The following is a 20,124-nucleotide window of genomic DNA, read 5'->3' as shown; positions in this document are numbered from 1 at the left end:
CCTAGCCTCTATAGCAGGCGTAAAACGGGAGAGACACGAAGGGATAGCGGGGTAGGGAGGAGGGGATAGGGGGTGAGTGAGAGAGGGGAGGAACTTCCCCTTCTTCCCCGCGTATTTTTGCCTGTCCTACTGTCCCTTCCCCGTTTACTCCTGCGAAGCGGGTTATAAAGTATCTAATACCTACTTATCAACCGAGAGTGAGGTTTTTACGGCTAAATCTCATTTCTCGACTTTCCCGTATTAACCTCGCTATCGCTCGGTCAATACGGCAAGGTCTTGGTTTGAGATTTTCCCGTTAAGACCTCACTCCCGGTTAATAAGTACATGTAGTTAGTAATATAATTACTTTTATACCCATGAATTGATTTTCTACGAAGTGTTCTCCGGAGAATATGTATGTAGCTCTCGTAAAATATGTTTTTGACCAGTTCTATCCGACTGGCTGCTTTGTGATCCCAAGTTAACGAATGAAAATTATCAAACATACTACTAATTATCTGATTGGTCAGATTGCAATTTTTTATTTTACAATTAATTTTCGCTTTCAAGAAAACTAAGACAATAAAACAAAATTTTTTGCTTAATATTTCACTGCTGAAGTGGACTAAAATTCTCAAAGTGCAAGTGTCTTTAGAAGAAACAAAACACAAACCGCGGTGATAAACATGGAACCAAAACGCATGTTAAACAAAGTTAATTTCCTTGACGTTTCGTATGTACAACATACATCTTCAGAAGTGACCGTTAACTAGATTAAATTAACTTTGTTTAACATGCGTTTTGGTTCCATGTTTATCACCGCGGTTTGTGTTTTGTTTCTTCTAAAGCTACGATGGCCAAGGAAAAAGAGTGTTTGCAAGTGTCTTATCTAAAATAATTCACAGTTCATCCAAGTGCTTGTCTTTCTTCTTTCCTTCTAAATTTGGAATTGATTCACTAGCTTCGTTTTCAGAATCAACTTCCGTCACCAATTCCTCGACACTTTCTCTATCGCTCTTCTCTGCTGCCTTAGCCTCCGATCGCGTCTCCGCTGACTTTTGTTCATGCGCAGCGCTGGAATTTTGAACATCACTCGGGCCCTCGATTTCAGGGGCTGTATCGAAGCCTATGTCCAACGCTATTCCTTCCATTACGTCATTTCCGTACATTTCAATCAGCTTCTTTAGCGCGGTTGGGTAATGTTCTTCAGGAACAATGCTCTCAAAGAAGTCAGCCAATAGCATTTCTCTCTCTCTGACAAATTTTTCTTCAGTCATGGCACCCTCCAAAAAAGAGGAAAGTGAATCGAGTGCGCTCTCCCAGGTCATGGGCTCCCAGCCAAGAAGAATTTTGGCCTTGTTGATATCAAGAGGACCTTTTGTAACCGTGGGATAGGAATACCACGTGGAATCGTCATCCGAAATAAACTCGAGCTCGTCCACGTTCAGTTTATCGGCGATATCTCGGAGGAGCTTTTTTAGAGTGAATTGTTCGCTGAACGCCAGGTTGATAGCTTGGTTGTGAGCCGCGGGACCAACATCCAAGACCTTCTCGATGGCTTTTGCCGCGTCCTCTACGTGTATAAGACTAAACTTCACATCTGATACACCGCTGGGCATATGTACCGGATGTTGAATGGCCTTGTGGATGCGTATCCACAGATGATAGGTCCAAAAGCGGAAGGAACTGTCACGTGGTCCGATTACATCCGGGAGTCTTAAAGCTACGTACGGGAATCCACCAGATTTCCTCTCCTGTTCGAGTACCTCTTCACAAGCAAGTTTATCATGCGCGTATTTTTCCTCTCTCTTAAGTTCCAGGCGCTTCTTCGGGCTCTTTGGTCGGACTGCGTCTTCTTCAGTGCTAAGTCCAGAATGCTTTTTCTCGCAGACCTCGTAAATTGAATCGGTGCTGATGTAGATATAAACACCAACTCGACCATGTAATATGTCGACCACCTGTTTTATCTGCCTCGCATTGTACGAGCTGAAATCGATCACAGCGTCGTAGTACCCGGATGTTAAAAGCTCCTCGCAGTCAACTTTGAGCAGTTTGTCTCTATCGCATAGAAAATGCGCTTTTACAAACGGTTTGATGCGCTCGCTTGAATCGAAGTACCAATTCCCTCGGTTCACGATGGTAATCTCGTCTCCTTTATCCAGGAGTCTTCGTACGGTTTCGCTTCCAATAAAACCGTTCCCACCGAAGACCAGAATTTTTCGACCACTCGATTTTGCGCCATCTTCATCCGGTTCCCCTTCGCTGTTTCGGGCGCTGACCGCAAATTGAATATAGCACAGAAAATAAGCTAAAACCACTAATATCTCTCTGAGCATGTTAACCTCCATTCTCTCCGACATTAATGGATTTCTTGTGAATAGCGCTATATTGTTGTTGAAGTCTTTTAGTAACGGAAAAAGCACAAATCACAGGTGTGTTTGTTTTGTAAGAAAAATAACCGCGATTCAACCAGTGAAAAGAACGCACGTTATTTGCCTTCTGTAGGTGAATAAAATTACCCTACGTTGTTCAGAGGCGCGATTTAAAGGAGTGATACTTTCAGAATGAGGTTTACGTGTCGATTTTTTAATAATTCAGCTTGAACAAATTTTTTTTCAGTAGTCGCTGCCTGGACGCGACAGCTGTTCTGTATTGCAGTGCGGATTCAAGTGGAAGGAAGGTTTTAATCGCCCCAGTCATAACTGTTTTAACCGGTCATTTTCGCGCAAAACGAAATATTCTACGTTGCGCGAGGAATAAAGGAATACTGAACTACAAAAAGTAAGATTACAGGCACGGCTAATCATTCTTTTGATAAATGGGATTAAAATTATATACTGAAGAAACACAATGTGACAAGCGCGCATGTAGAATTAAACAGCTGGATTCTCTAACACAACATATCAAGAAATTTCAGAATCAGGCAATTATAATTTCAGTGAAAGAAAGAAAATCATGTCATGTAAAGGGTAAACAGTATTGACTCTGTTTAACTCTCATTTGGTCGTTTCAAAACCGTCTTGTAAATCTACATGTACTTCCAAGCATGTTACGAACTTCAAGAAAAACCCTCTTATAGTCTGAAAAAACCGTTGGAGTGCATTAAAAGCCATTAAACTGCATTGTTACAAAGCCATTTAATCTCCAGCGGTTGGAATAGTGATTAGCTTCCCTAATTACCTTTATAATCAACTCAAGTTAAGAATTTTAAGCCTTTAATCATTAACTGTGAAAAAGTCAGATTCAGAAGCCAAATTCTCCAAGTTAAAATTGTAGCCATGAAAAACAGCGATGAGAATTTAGACTGCAATCTTGGAACGGTTTTGAATCACGCTTTTTTTACTCGCCCTAAGCGTGTTTCGCTCTCAACATCTTCAGTGAGGTTATTAGAAAAAAAAAAATTGAGCTTTATGGAAAACAACCCCTCGGTTTTGTTTTAGAATTCCCCGGGCTTCCTATTATTCTTTTTTCAATTTTTTTTAATGCTCTCGCCGATTCACTTGATCGAAAATTCTCAGACTACCCGGAAAAGATCGACCTTGCTTGTTTTTCAACCTGCCATATCAGGTAAAGTTTGATTGCTGGCAATCAGAAAAAATCAAGGGCACATTTGTAGTCAACTCAGCTCATCAACAGGCCAAAAGTTGATATTTCCTGGTTTATTTTCCTCCACATAAGCCTTTCCGTCGTCATCACCGACTGGACCGGTGTTATGTTGTCCACCCACCCCCAGGCGGTAGGAGTTGGCCCGTTACCCCGTTCATTTATAATTATCAGATAATTCCTGCACCACTCATTTCCTGTCGCGATCTGTCTGACGCCCCAATTATATGGTCTCGGTTATCCGAGAAATCTCCCTCCAAGTTACCCTAACCGAGGTAACTTTTTTCTTATTTCTTTGAAGACTTCAACCGACCGTTTACAAGAGGATCGCGAATCCGTCTCGGGGGCGAGACAACTCGGGTGGGCGAGTTGTATTGCCTCGGCAGGTGGGGTAACCCTGGCAGGCGAGACGATGTTTCTTCATATAAACAATTTGGCTCACCAAACCGAGACAATTCTTGGCTTGGCGAGTGTCACCAAATGATAGATTTAGGATTTAAAGCAGAAATTCGTGTCAAAGAAGTGAAAATTAACTCCGCAAAACCCACTTACTTTGATCTAATGACCGAGGAAACCACAAAGAAAGAGGGATATTTGCACATTTGATTATTCAATAAAGGGTTATGAATGATCATGCGGGGTCAGCTCTTCCTCAGTTACAGAGACGACGTTTCATATATAGACGCTCGACAAAGTTGCTTCAGGAGGAGGGTTGTCTCGGGTACCCAAGACCATAAAACAAACGAGACTTCACCCTGCTAAACAGGTTATGCTTTGTCTATTGAGGCTCTCCACCTCCTGCGACATTTATCACTCAAATATAAAATAAATAAATTGACCAAGATATGATAATTAATGATAAAGCTGCCAAGGTGAAAACTTGAGAGTATTGAAATAATTTGAGACACCGCTTAGAAAGTGGATACTCGGGTGAACAAGATTGTAGTCAATCTTCCATAATATTGTGTAGGTTTTTGTTTCCTGGTCTTTCTATCCCGTTTAGAATCGTTTCAGCAATGTTTTGCTTTATTATTCTTTTACTGGCCGAGCAATGTAAACTCCCATAACTAAGTTAGGAAACTACTCATTAGCACCAAGTGTTCCACCAATGCCAAAATGAGGAAACACAACAACAGCGTATAATATAAATCAGTTTATTCACAAAGTTGCCATTTTTGTCGTAACCAAACCTCTACAAATCTATGTTTATGTCAATGTACACGATGTTTAAAACTCATAAAATACAAGTGTTACTCGAGCGGAAATATGCGGGCTATATACAAACATGACTAGTGAGAAAAATTCTCTCTCAACGAAAGAATGCTTACGTATAAAGTACATGCATTATACTCGGACAAATTTCGTTCTTTTTTTTTCGGTTGTTTCAATCATTAATACTTTGGGTGGTATCTCAAATCAAGCCATGAACTTCTAACATACTCCTAACAGGAGTCACAGACAACAAACTAGTCCTCAATCAAGAAAGGGCAACACAAAATGACCCTACTAATAACACTACAACGAAAAGCACGCTTCTACTTTTTTCTCACATGTAAAAACGCCATAACTAACCCAGATATATCATATACAAGTGTTATCAAAGCCCTTTCTTGATATATGAAGGCAGCTGTTTGCCTGGACAACCGATGTGTTAATACCCTTTACATATTTTTCCCTATTATCTTTTTGCTAGTTTTAACACAATTCCTTTTCTTGGCGCTCCTCCTGAGTCGCCACCTGAGCCTGGTCCCTGGTCCGTAACAAGTTTGACTGTCCATTCATTCTTTTCGCTGCTTGCATCAGAGGCCGGACTTGCTAAAGGTGAACACATAGGGCTACCAGGCGATGACGCTGAAGGGGAAGCGGGTACAGAAGAAGCTGGTGTGGGCAGAGGAGTAGGAAGTTTGAGTGAAGAGACATCCGATTCTGATAATGGAAATGTCCTCTCTGGCCATGGAGGTACCGGTGGCCAGAGTTCCTCATCATTCACTGATTTTTCTGACCTGTCAGTTGAAGACGACCTTCGATGCAAAAGTTTAGAGTCTGAAAATGAGCGATGAAATCTCTCCATGGATGGTGGCATTGCTGAGGTGGGTGTGAGAGTCCCAGACGGGGACAAAGAAGCTGAAGGAGGGGGAGGAAAAGCAGAAGGAACAGAGATTGTAGCTGGTACCGAGTTCCCAGTTGGTGTCGGCAAAGGTGTATTACACGTAGGAGTCCCAGGCGGGGTGCCTCCTTGACTGTCCGTATAACCCAGTGGAGATGGTGGATCTGGAAGGCTCATTTCACTGCTTTGTCGCGAGGTTCGCTTTCTCTTCTTTTTTACCAGTCCCAGGAATCGTTTGCGTTCATGCTCCTCACAGAATCCGTGTCTTGAGATGTACACCTCATCTGACGTGTCCTCCTCACTGTCCTTTTCAGTCTGGTCCTCCTGTCCAACAAGACAAAGACTGTTTAAACATGTGCTTTACAACGCATTAAACAAAACACTCACGTGTTTTGGAGTAAAATTTTTAGAAAATTTGAAATCACCAAAGTGACAGGTGGGCTACCATTGACAAGAGCTAAGTATTTCAGGCTGCGTTTATAGAAAGAATCCGGTATTTCAAAGACCACACACTTTTTTGTTTCAACCGGAAATACTCTCTGGGTGTTTTCCCATCTTCCCGTTTCTGTTTACATCTTTTTACATGTACATCAATACCTTGTGGCACATTGGAAAATTCCTTAACTATAACTCAGGGGGTGCTTGCATGAATAAGTGAAGCTTGAAGATATTTTTCTGTTTTGTATTTCATACAACTTGTAAAGATCAGTGTAAGGTTAATCAATGGCGAGCAATGATCACGGAAATTAGGGATATCAGGGTGCACATAAAATCAGTTTTTGAGCTTGCCAAAGAAGAAGTTTCAACCAGGATGTGCTAGCCTGACGGTCATTTTCACTAACCCAAGAAAAAAATTACATTAAAAAAAATTTGACCTCTCACAATACTAGTGTGTTTTTAAACAAGCTACATCATGGTTTAAATTAGATATAAGGCTCAAACTGCTCTTAAAAGTGTCAAATATTCGCTGGTAATCGGGCTTAACCCTTCTTCTACTACATCACGGTTTACATGTCTTTGAATAGTTTAGCCTAAATTTTTCAAGTTTGTCATTTGCAATCCATGTTAGCCTTCTCCATCCTTGTTTCCTTATGGTTTTTTATTATCACTTAAGTGCTTTTCTTTCTTACCTAACTGCTATTTTCAGGTTTCCTTCAATTAAAGATCATTTTGTAAATGGCCAAAATAACTCAAACTACTGTGACTGAGATCCTTTAATTTTCCATAATTTCTGCCTCAAAAAACTTCACTTGTGCATCAGGTAAGAAGGGAAGGACCGAATCAACTAGTCCCACCAGCTACCTGACATGATTGTCTTTACACACTGGGTATTGGCTGATCATAATCTTGTTAGTAGCAGAGAGAAGAGCACAAGGAAGCGAACATTAACTATGAGACATTTCCTTGGTGTGTTGGACCCTCATTATCAAAGCAAGTCAAGCATACCTCCATCTTAGTTTCATCATCATCAGCTACATCGTTCACTCGCCAGCTCGGAGTTGGGATCTCCTTGTACTGCAGTTTTTCAACTCTTGTGGCAGAGGCCATTGAGTATGGAATCACAATATTGTTGATGTCAAATGCATTGTTCCCTTTCTTCTTCTTCAACAAGGAATTAAGGGTGGATGGTGGCATAGACTGCGTAAAACCTGGGGTAGGACTGGGAGCTGATGTTGGAGTGGAAGGTGATGACACCACAGTTGGAAGTGACAAACTGCGTGCACGCTTCTGAAGCTGGGCAGCTGGTAAAGCATCAAAAAATATATTTTAGACAAACATTAGGATTATGATACCATGAAGCAGTTTTGGTACACAGCAAACCATCAACAGAATCCTTTGCTTCTACGTGCCTACCAGTGGTTTTCTTTTTAACAGAAAACTGAGAGCAATTTAGTTTATAGAGCACCCAGAGAAAAAAAAATTCAGGGTCTATGGAACAAGCAACATGCCATTTATCAAATGATAAAAATACGCCAAATATAACACAGCCTGCTGTTATACACAATCACATTAAAGGAAATTTCGGCTTAAAAACAGTTTTGTTTCAAATCAAAAGTTGGTGTTCATGTTAATTTATTTCCTCAATTTGTAGTTGACAAGTCTTTGCCTGTTTGGAATGCCAGGTGTTTTGCTTCTGGTATTTTAGAGTTTCAAATCTCCCAGGCATTGCCATGTTTATCTTTGCTTAGCCTGATGGGAAATTATGACATTGAACAAATTGACACCAGTTTTTCATTCGTCTGTCCTGTTGTTGATCATGAATTTTGTCATAACATTGTCAAAGTGGCTGTGGATCCACAGGGTGATAGCCGGGTGGATCCGCAGACTACTTTGACAATGTTATGATGAAATTCATTGTCAATAACAGGACAGACGCATAAAAAACTGACGTGAATTCGTTTTTTACGATCACAAATTGTTAAATCGCCTGCTCTCGCTTGTTGACGCTTGCATAAATTATAAATTCATGTGTCTGTCTGCCTATTGACAATGAAAATTAGCCAATGAGTGCACAAGAAATTCTGCAGTTACTGTTAACTATTGCATGGATTGACATTTTTAAAATACAGCATTGCAGGAATCTAGATATACAGAAGTCCTCCTAATGAGAAATTATCTTCTTCTGTGGACTCCATATTGAGAACTTTCACAGTGCAATGACCTCATAATTTACCACAAAGTAAACATGGCAACCCTCAGGTGATTTAACTGAACACTAAACATTTTGGATTCAAAACAATTACAGAGAAATTAACTTAAAGCCCTGGATGGGATGAGTTAAAGAGAACCATTACGTGCACTTTGGAAGCTTAAACGCTTTTCAGTCAAGATTCCCTTTAATGTAAAAACAACCACCACAACAACATGGATGAGTTTACTTTCTTACCAGCACTTATTGCTGCCGCTCGTTTCTTCCTTGGCCCATCTGATTGACTTATCTTGTTTTCTGTTCCTCTAGATGCATTTTTTGGAGTAGAGACAGAATAACCTCGCTTTCTCTCATACTTCTGATTGTGGAGTTCTAAAATAAAATTTAAAAAAAAAATCACAAGACTTGGCAATTACCATTTACCAAACCTGGAAACTGAGCAGCTGCGTACATGGAACACTACTTCATAGGAGTTTGTTTCCTTATAGGAGATTTGACTAAAATTTATACTCTGGAAAGTTAAAAAAAAATTGTGTCATACATTTTCCCCCAAGCAAACAAACACCTTTCCTGCAGTTTGATATACTTATCACACCTGCAAATTTCCTCCCCCCAGGTTTCCCACTAATCTACCTTGAAATGAAAAGGTGAGAAAATCACAGAAACAAAAAAAATGCAATTTTATTGGATTTGCAGAAGCCTCTCTATGTTCAATGATTGCCTTATGCAGTTTCAGTTAAGAATCTTTGATTTAAAAATCTAAGCAATACTGGATTAAGCAGCAGCCACTATTTGGCCAGAATGCTCTCAGCTGTTTTGACTGTAATAAAAACACCACAAGATGAAAGTGATGTGAGCTTCAATGCCTCTCTTTTATGGCTTTGTAAACCCTAGACCTCAAATACCTTGCTGTAAAAACTTGACACTATCATAACATGTAGCTTTTGACACTCAAAACACTCGAGGAAATCAGAAAACTGTTCAAGACAGTTGATCAGGTTATCAACATGGAAATTAAAATCTTTTTCAATATGAGACATCTCAGGAAACACCGATAACATAATTAATTGGCCTTAAATTACTTACTAGCAGAGGACAAAAGAGAAGCTGCAGCACCCTTGGCCAGCTGTCCACGTTTTTTTCCTGTCTTGGTCACCACAGGCGGTTTCCTTATAAATTACAAAATACGAACATTAAACTAAATCTGTACATAGTTAGCCTAACAAAAAAAATACAAGCAAACTAAGGTTTTTCTCTCATTTTGACAGCAATCCTTTCAGAGTTTTGACTAGTAGAAATAAATCTTTCGCAAAACAACACCATGCAGACGTTCCATTCAGGAAAACTAATTTACATTATGAAGTTCAAAATTAGCATAACAAATTTACAGCATCAAGAAGTCAATAAAAACACTAAATTAATAGTTCAACCTGTCTGTCTTTGATGTGATACACACATTTTAATATTTATAATGACTACTGGTTAAAAAGTGACAGGTATTAAACTAAGCAGTGCCCCAAACTACCTCCAGTCTCAACTTCAGCTGTGACAGCTGATTGAACAAATCTACATTTCAATAACACTGTCTTATTTCATTTGCTATTCTTAGCGATGACATGGCCACCTTTTATGCTAAACTTAAATGGCCGGTTTCCATGCTATTCAAGGGTAGAAGAATTAATTAGCAACCTCCACACTGACCCATCTGTCCATGATATAGCTAGCACAACTTTGCTTTCAAGACTTTAAAGCAAACTGGGAGCAGTTACAGATATCAATTAAAGAAAGGAAAAACAAGCATTACAGTGTTTCATTTTGTGACAAAAACGCCAGGTTTACATTAATTATGCTGGTAACAATTAGCATTTGCTACCAACTCATATTTATCACTACAGGTCTTACATAGTCTGCAGCAGAAAAGAGGGCTTTAAAATTGTTTTAACTGGCCATGAGTCATAAAATTGCAATTTTTTGTAGTTCACTCATAGTCAAGTCACTGCTCAGTATACTTATAACTGCATTTTCGCAGTCCGATACCTGCAACAATTTTTCCATACCCAACAAAACTGACCGTGGTTTCCACAATTGCTTAAGAATAGACTGTCTGTTGAATAATGAGAAAAAACAAAAATGACGGTAACCAAGGATAATTGACTTACTTCTTCTCTACTATCTGTGATGTAGTTCTCAATGCTTGTGGTTTGGTCCTCTTCTCAAAGCCACCCCTTTTCAACAATGCACCAAAATGCAACTGGAGAGGAATGTCTAAAAGCACACCAGAGGACACATCAGTCACAATTCAGTTCACTGATTATTCAGCTTTTTTATTCCCTTGAGGAAATAGAGCACTAAGGTTTGCAGTCATCTGATTTTGATAATGGCATTTATGGTTACAAGCCTGAACGCAGCCCCGGTCTGTCTCGCTACAAATTAATCAAATTATCAGCTATATCTAAGGCTTGCTCTTTGATGTTAGTTTGCTATAATAGACTTGCTCCTGTTTTGATGAAGGTTTGGTGTTGGTATCATGAATCTCCTAAGGCCTGTGTCATGCTTGGAACAAACTTGAGACGAACATAATTTGATAACCAAAAAGCACTATCAAATTCTAGTCATCAGTTGACCATCAAAATGGCGACCTTATTGTTTCATGTGTATAACATGTCTACACAGGAAAATCTTCAACAGGCCCATTGGTGATAAAATTGTCAATCAATTGTAGTGAGCTTAAAAAATGTAATTGCTTCACATTTCAATTTTCATTGGGTGTGTTGCAATGTTATGTCCACTACATAATTTAGATTTTCAATCAAATTTTTGGAACAATGGCTTTGGCCAAAATAACTCATACAAGGCAGTATAGGCCAAAGCTGCCTTTAGAATGCAGATGCACCAAAGCCTTGGTCTTATATTGTCACCTATGGTGGAAATCTCAGTTGTGGCTCCCATTTGCATTTGTACAACTGAACTTCCCCATCCTTAGCAGTACTCACATTTAAAGGGGCATAGAAATACAAAAGTTAAGAACAGGGCAATTTGGAGTTAAGTCAGAGAGACATGTTCTGCTCATGTTTTGAATAATAACAACAATAAAAAAAAAATTGGAAAACTAAAACTATATTGAGAAATTCAACAAGATTGTGTCACACACCAGCGCATTTCAATTGCTTAAGACAAATTGTCCATGACATCTCATAAGAATTGACACTTTGGTCTCAAGTATGACACAGAATGTTTTCACACTTTGAAAGAATGACACAGCTGTGTTGTAGTTTGGGAATGAAAGTCTCCAAAATAACACCAACATGCTACTCCCAGTTAATAAAACGTTTTGCAGCAGATCATATGAAAGTTCTAACCTTTCCCTCAGAATAAACGGTTCTATTATGGCTAAATGTTTCTGCCTTTACCTGTACAAAAAGAAAGCACAGGATGGAATGAACCATCCAGGGACGCCACCTTCTCTGCCGTCGTCTGACTGGAACTAACCACCGGTAATGTCCTTGACGAATTAGAACAAATCAAACAAGGTGTGGAAGGAGTTACACAGCCACAGTACAATGAATGAGGTTTGGGCTTATGTCGAATGTGCGATAAGTGTACTAAACGCCGCTTCCTGACTGTATAAACTCCTCTAGTTCTTGCACATTGAGGAAACACATCGTTTGAAGTGGATGGCAAAGAGCCACAGAGCTTGCTGTCTGTAGAATCATTTGGAAGGACTGTTCGATACCGCTTGAGTGGAACATCCTCATCATTCAACAAGGAACTTTCAAGGAGGTTACGCTTGACTCCATTTGGTACATGGTTATCAGACTCTTTTGATGAATCCTTCTTACTGTGATCAACATAGTGTTTAGACTTGGCAATGTCTAAAGCAGACACTGACACAGCATTGTTCTTAATGCCCTTTATAATTCCATTACCATCAATGTCGTTGCTGCCTCGTGCTAAGTTAGCATTTGAGGAACAAGCTTGAAGTTTTACTGTTCCTTTCCTCAACCTTCCTCCTTTGTAAAGATCATCATATCGCCTGATCTGTCTTTCAACGTTTATGATCTGAGACTGGAGCCACGACCAATGGGAAGCTATTATGCCTTCTTCCAGGCGATACTGCCTCCTGAAAATCTTCGCCCTGTTTGCAACAATACAATTAACTAAATATCAATGGTTTACAACAAAATATCGTCGTTGTTCAAGTTGAACAACAATAGTTTGAAGTGGAGGCTAATACTGAGAATGTTCTCAAATACAAATGCATTTAAGCCATTCTTAATTTAAAGCCCATCTTCATTAACCTCCTTTGTAAGTTACACATAAAGAGAATAGCTACTATGCCATTGTCTTAAGATACAACAGTGAAAAGTAGGTACTCAAATTTCAAATCTGCATGATTGCATAACAACATTGTTGAATCGATATAGCAATACCATATAATTTTACAAAGTAAACAGGAATGTCAAAGTTTCTCAACAAGAAATCTCTCTTGCAGGCCTCACTCATGATTTAATTTAACTATTATGGCACAGGATACAACTGAAAATAAAATGTGATAATTCCAAGATCTCAGAACATCTTTCACTATTCACTTAACTTAGCATGTCAATTAATAGTTTAAGTGACTCAATATGAAACAATAATGAAACGAAGCAAATTATCTGACTTTACACTAACACACACCATAGCGATGTTAACTTAAAAATAATGCGACATTCACACACGCAAATACTGTTATATGATAAGAACTTGCTAGAACAACATCTACTATAGGTGCAATAACAAGTACATTTTAAAAACAATTTTTGTGTGTGAACGATGCTTGAGAAGAACACCATTCTTACAATCAACTGGCAGGGTTTATATAGTGTACATGTACCCTTGCATACGATCTTGAGATTTAAGTGAAAAATCCTATAACATGTTTACAAACAAAAGGCATGCAAAGGTGCTGATTTGAATCCAGACAAGTGAATGATTTACACAAACCTACTGAGAAATATTTGCATTGACAATTTTATAAGGTTATACTTGCTGGTCATCAAAAATGTAAATATATAAATAATTTATTTTTCTGTCGTATACACCAAGATTTCAAATATTTACCAGGTACAAAGAAAAGCCCTGATGAGAATAATTCATTCAAAACAAGTACAAACTAGAAAACAAAAAATTTATCTTCTGTAGTAGAAAACAAAAAAGATAGCGTGATACTACAGCTTCCTGAAAATTCACAAAATCAGTTGTAAACATAAAACTGTAAATTTGGAATACATCTCAAATAAAATTAGGATTGGGAAAAAGCCATTCTGAAAAATTAAAAATTTCCTTATATAGCATCGACGACATAATATGCAAATTTTCTTAAAACAGGACAGAAGATGGAAAATAAACAAAATACAACCGAGAAACAACATCTAAAGGCACATTTAAACGTTCACTCCTCAACATTTATCGCGAATTAGCCTAAGTCACTGGTCAATATGAAGTTTTGCGAAGGCCTTGATGTCAGACCAAAACAGAGAAATTGGAATGCAATGTCAGGAAAATACGATAGGCAAACGAATCGCCCAACAGCATTAAAATTCCCAACATAGAAAAACAGCGAAACATTGTTTCAAAAGCTTGTGATCGCTCAGTTTGCGGTAATAATTTGAGTGTTTTCATTGAAAAGGGGAATGAAGATGAAAATGGTAGCTATTTCCCGCTTCAGATCGCGTTATTTCGTTGTTGTAAATTTCGTGCGAGGGAAATTTAAAATGTCATCCACATTGCTTACAGATTTCGAACAGAACTCGACTTTTACGTGAAAAAAGTCTCCCGTTAACCTTAGAAGTTGAATATAACCTGACAAAAGTTCAAAAACAGGCAGAAATCCATAATCCTCCATTAAATAAATTTGGAAAAGTCTCGCTGCGGATAAATTTCGCGGCACAGTTCCGCTCCCACGCTTTTTCTTGATAATAAGCAAGATGCGAAAAGATATTTCTTTTTCGCTTCCAAAGGCGATCATACATACTTTCGACAAGATAATAAAATTGTACTCACCGTTTGCTCCGTAGTTTCGTTTTTTTCGATTCACCTTCTTCGTCGCTTTCTTCTCCGGAACTCGCTTCGGTGGCATCTGAATCATCAATGCTCTCCAGAAATTCAACTTGCGAACTCCAGCTTTCCACTGAATTTACAGCATCGAAATTTTGTTTTAAATCAGTCAAGATGCTCCCTTCGGAGTTGTAAGATTCAGCTGAAATACGCTCCAGTTCTTTCAATACGCTGTCGACACTCGTTGCGTTGTTGTTTTTCGCCCGGCTTGCAAGATTTCCAGGCACAGCTTTGATGTCAACTCGATCTGCTCTTATTCCCGTTGAAATATTCGACGCGCTTTTAGTTTCGGGAATAATCCCGACCCCTGAATTTCCAACTGGTTCGAAATTAGCGGAGAAGGAATCGCGAGATTCACCACGCTTTTCCGCCAAATTTTCCAATTGTTGAAGCACATGGTCACTCAGTTGCCGCGCTTGAAGTTTGCGAAGGCGCGTTTCGATTCGTCTCGCTCGGCCATCCAGTTTTCCTTGCCGTCGAAAAGCCTGTGTAGTCCTTTGAGGAATTAAGGCCTTCCCAAATTCTAAGTTAGCTACCGGATGCTCCGAAACTCGACTCTTCTCTTCATTTTCACAAACAGTATTGCATGTACCAGCCGAAGTCTTCGCCGTTGAAGCACATGTCTTTCGCGGAAGATCAAGGCACGAATTTCGCTTTTCCTCTGTAGCAGCGGAATTACTTGCCATATCTGCGGCACTCTCTTGCAGTTGTTCATCACAATGTCCGTTTGGCATCTCACTTTTCCCTCTCAAATCTCCGGTGAGTCTTGAAACTATGGGTGTGTTCTGCTCCGAAGGCTTGATAGTATTTGTAATGTCTGCAATGTTATTGTCACTTATCAATCGTACAAGTCCGTTCGGAGAAACCAGCTTTAAGTCCAGTGCTCGACCAGTATTCTCTTGCTTAAGTTCCCCTTGTACCGTTGATGAATAGTGACGATCCACAGAATTCTTCCTCGAGGACTCTGGAGACGCGGTCGCCTCGGTCAGTGCGGGAGCCATTTGAGCCATCTACCATACTTCACTTCACAATGACTGCCGATGGCAACGAGGCCCCGTTGAAAGCATTTTCGCGGCTGCTTACAACAGGGAATTATGGCCAAAATATTAAGCACAAGACTAAGTTCACCTCAAAATTTAAAGTTTCTAAAGTCCATTCAAGGGGAGTAGAGAAAACGTTTTTTTAGCGCGACGAGCACGTGACCGCCACGTCTTGGTGGTGCGTGTTCTAATCTCGCAAAAGAACACACCAAACTTGATATATGCAAAAAACACCAAATTTTCGTCTTCTATTTTCCGCGCTGACTCTCGTCGAAACCACACCAGAACACCAAAGAGTCAGGATGGGAGTATTTGAAACCTTCAGGATGATATTGCAGTCCGTTTCACCTCCAAACAGACCACCCTAGAAGCGAGTTGAAATTCCTTTCCCGCTAATCAAAATGGCGGCGTAAGAATCCACTCCGAGCTTCTTGTATCAGCAAAACCCTCGTGCAAATATCACATGCTCTAGGCGATTGCATCAATGCTAAGACCACCCTATACGATGAATTGTGTGATTGGTCGATAAAACAATGAGCGCCATCATCAGACAAAGCCAACCAAGGAGAATTGATTGTCTCATCAGAGAAAAGTGAAGAATAGGATTTCCTGTGCGTGTTTCGAACACACCTCCTTCGCGAGCGATATCGCGCACGGCGCGAAATTCTTCATCGTCATGAAATCTGGAAGAAAAAGAAAAGGAGAAAGCGTAAATTCGAAGAAATTAAGGATTACGTAGTAGCTGATATGAAAACGATTCATGGGAAAATTAGGAGAATTGTGCTCTCGCAACGATAAACGAAGCTGGAACGGACTTCGATCAGTGAATTCACAACCTCAGAAAAGAGAGATCGAAGAAAACAACTATTTTATTAAGAATTTACATTTAAAGCGCTGTTTATACTTAGTATCACACCTTCCACAAGTCGAGAATCGAGCATCGAACGATAAAATAACGGATATTGAGTTCGTTCGATGAATTTTCCTGGTACAAAGCTTGCGTAATTCAGTGCTAAGCTGATATTGTCTTTTTCAAAAGCGATATTAAAGAACCAGGGTGATTATGATATTAATTGTCACTCGGTGTCAAACGCTCATCAGCAAGTGGTTTTATTTTGGCACCAAAGTACAGTTCTTGTTTTTCATGGTTTGCATAGTTGACCTACAAACCGGAAGTAGCTCAGCAAGGAGTATGCTATGCTGTAACGTGTCTCAATTCCTAACCAAACGTTCTCTCTGTTTTCGTGGGAGAAGATACTTATATATAAATCTTAAAAATATATATACATGTCTGAATACTTCCTAGATAAAATGAAAATCTACTGCCCTTCAGTAGAAATTAATGACATACCTCGATCAAAAGAGGAACTATTTAATTAACACTTATATGGCAAGCTCAAGGTTGCTACTTTAAACCGAGAGTTACTCACATCAAACAAAGCGAAAACTTTCTTCAAAAACTTCACCAGAACGAGAAGTTGAATTCATTTTTAAAGACTGACTGGATAGGGCTGCATCTTGCCTGCCACTTTATAATTTACACAAACTGCAGGCAAATCCTTGGCACAAATTGCATTTAATTGGAACTTGAAAATAGGTACATGTATTATGAAGGAAAGACTGTAATCTGTTAACACATCCCTGATCAGTGAATTGGTGAAATTAATACCTATGGTATGTCAAAAATATTCACTTAATCATGCCGGGTATGAGGAAGTCTGGGAATGATCAGAAACAAAGCTCGCATTGTGGCAAGGTCTATGCATACATGTGAGTACAGTGTCAAGAACTAAGCGCTGGGGCACAACTTTGCATTGACCCTCATTTTAATTTTGTACTCAACAACTCCACTTTTTGTCTTGGTATGTTTCGGTGTTTATATTCAATTAAACTCAAAGCAACATAATTTTAAACCAGCATATTTTTCACAAATATTGAGGTTATTATTGATATAATTTCAAAGGTGTGAATTACTTTTATCCAAGCATGTGTGTTTAGTTTGAGAAACTGCTTACAGACTCATCTTGATAAAACAGGTTGGACAGATTTCCTGGAGTCCTATGAAAATTATATACTTTTTTGTATTTACAAAATCTATAATTTGGAGTGGTATCAAATAGTAATTTTGAGACTTTGTAAGTCAGTGAGACTAATAACTTTTCCGCGAGTCTAAGTCTACCCTGAAAGGGCATGAAACAAATTTGACACAGCCAGACTCTTGGAATTTGGCCAAAATTCCCCAAGTAAGCTACTATGTCTTGAAAGATCATGTAACACACTTTTCTTAACAGCCAGCTAACAGATATCTGCATGGTAAGTCATGCAAAGTCAAACATCAAGCAAAATTACGACGTACTATGGCTTTTACTGTGTACAAAACACTTCCCACCCCTACCCCCGTAAGATGTTGTAGTCACGCACTACAGACACGTACCAAGACTTGTCCATCGATCGACGCGATCGCGAAAATTTTTTACACATGCCCGCTTACGATGAATGTCTTTTCCTCACCAAGCATATGCGTTCCCCTAAAATTAAAACCATCTTGGATAATTGAATCACCCAGGATACAAATCCGGACCATGCGAAAACTGTTGAAATATGAAAAAAAAGCAGCGAAAGAAAGTTCTGAAGAAATTTTATGTCTTATCAGCATGCAGGATGCCGTGACTTCTCTTATTGAAGGTCTCTTGTCGGGTTATTGCCCTAGTAGCCTTTCTTAAAAATAATAAAAAAAAAAATTTAAAACTAGCCTTAAGTCTTGCTAAAAAAAATGACAAATAAGTTTCATCGAACAAATTCATTACCTGCGAGAAGGGGAGATCCGAGTTTCGCCAAAGGCGCATTGTCTTGTACCCAGTCCAATCGCTTGCTGCCCTGGGAATAACAACACGAAATTCTTTCATATTCTTCAGATCCCAACATCTAAATTTTTCAAACTCGGTCATCTCTTCCGTTTCGTCAAAAATTACGCGAAATAGATATGTGCGAGCACAGTGCTAAATATTTCCTTTCCAGCAATCAAAGATTATGCCACAGTCACGTACTTTTTGTCCAAAAAGCTCAGTAGCCTGGCCTCTCTATACAAATCCATATATGGAATTTCTTCTCAAGGGACGGGTCGGTGAGTATGGTTCCAGTAACTAACTTTCTTTTTGGAAATTTCTGCTTAATCCAAATCAAAACAGCTCTTTTAAATGTTTCTGACGACTGAATCAAGTTATTTTGGAAATCCTGAGGAGGGCACCTTGCCTTGCTTGGCTGCGGACTGGTCGTAGTAAGTTGTCTTTAATTACCCCTTAGAGTGACACAAAATGTTTAGTTCCAGGAAGGTTATTGAAAATTCTGAGAGGGAGGGGGATTTCAAAAGCCAAAATTCTGAAAGGAAAATATGAAGCTAAATAGGAATTCCCAGAGGAATGGGAGGGTTCAAAACAAAAAAACCTTCTGTGGGAGGGTATGGATAGTTTCTGTAACACCACAGTGTTAAGGAAAAGTGTCAGCAGAAAGAAGCCAAGTCAATCTGGAATGTTTATAAATCACAGCAAGTTAACATAAGCCAATTTTTATTGTGCATTGTGTTCCAGAAAATATCCATACCCTTCCAGTGGACAGACATTTGGTCCCCCCACCGACAATCCCTCCTAGAAAGTCCAGGTTTGGTTCATACATTCTGTTAAAAATTTTGGCTTCTGGGACCCCCCTCCCCCTTGAAATTTCCAATAACCCAGCTTTCCTGGAACCATATTCATCTTCCTAGTGACAATGGCTATGATTCTTCCTGTGAACATTTAGATTGACTACGCGAGTGTCCTCTACTGGGACAGCTAAGAAAGTGGAAAACACTCTTGAACGACTTTATATATTTGGATGATTACTCCTTTATTTAGCAAACTTCCTTACAAACACTGATATTTGCATACAGGCATCCTGCCACCCATAATTTTATTATTAATAGAAACAACAAGTAAAAACTGTTCCTATCAGGGGAGCAAAATATCATGATTTGTCAGTGGGGAGCAGATCAATTATTTGATCAATTCACAATATTTTGCAATAACTGAGTTCAATAATAATTTTGTTTTATCATTTGATTATCAAGTTTGTTTTCATATTTAACTCACTCTCCCACAGCTCTGGGAAGATATCTGCCATTTTTCACATTAGAGTGTGGTTAAAATTATGCATGCACAGAATATTATTTGTAGCAAAACATGTTTAGACTGTACTACGCATGAGGGTAGAGTCTGCTTATGAGCCAAGTGGTCCACTGGGCCAAAGTTTATCCCGGTTTCTGTAGCATGAAGTGACTTAACTCACCCCTGAATGGGATGCTAGTCCATCACAGGGTTACCCTCGGCATTAAGTTTGCCGAGGGAGGAGAGAGGCACTGTGAGGGTGAAGTGTCTTGCCCAAGAACATGCATTACCAGACCATTATTTGTAGGCAGTTATTTGCAGGTCACATGGTGGGCTCTCAGCCATTATAACCTCACAGGCATATTGTAACAACATGGTTGGCTCTCAGCCATTAGGGCTTGAGCACTACTGCAGCCCTCAACAGATGTCTTTGCAAGTGCTCAAAATAGTAAATCAATCTCAAAAAGAATGCACCTGGAGGGGGGGGGGGGGGGGGACTCCCACAGG

At 39.4% G+C, this 20,124-nt stretch overlaps 2 protein-coding genes across 2 annotated transcripts; both read right to left on the bottom strand.

Moving 5' to 3' along the window:
- Positions 1–493: 493 nt before the first annotated feature.
- Positions 494–2,873, bottom strand: LOC110040580 (uncharacterized). The gene has a single exon (XM_020745830.2). The coding sequence runs from the start codon at positions 2,337–2,339 to the stop codon at positions 879–881; it is 1,461 nt and encodes a 486-aa protein (XP_020601489.1). The 5' UTR covers positions 2,340–2,873; the 3' UTR covers positions 494–878.
- A 1,847-nt stretch (positions 2,874–4,720) lies between these two features.
- On the bottom strand, positions 4,721–18,529 carry LOC110039900 (KAT8 regulatory NSL complex subunit 1-like). The gene is made up of 8 exons (XM_089284213.1): positions 18,286–18,529; positions 14,385–16,161; positions 11,750–12,474; positions 10,499–10,604; positions 9,426–9,508; positions 8,577–8,711; positions 7,136–7,431; positions 4,721–6,013 (listed from the first exon to the last, which is right to left on the bottom strand). Exons 2-8 carry the CDS (start codon positions 15,446–15,448, stop codon positions 5,261–5,263), a joined length of 3,162 nt encoding a protein of 1,053 aa, XP_089140339.1. The 5' UTR covers positions 15,449–16,161; positions 18,286–18,529; the 3' UTR covers positions 4,721–5,260.
- Positions 18,530–20,124: the final 1,595 nt, after the last annotated feature.

The sequence above is a fragment of the Orbicella faveolata genome, unplaced genomic scaffold, assembly GCF_042242905.1.
Source record: "Orbicella faveolata isolate gen_17 unplaced genomic scaffold, um_ofav_v1 contig_13, whole genome shotgun sequence".
NCBI lineage: Eukaryota > Metazoa > Cnidaria > Anthozoa > Scleractinia > Merulinidae > Orbicella > Orbicella faveolata.
Note: the sequence above shows the minus strand (reverse complement) of the source record. Positions and strands in the feature narration are given on the sequence as shown.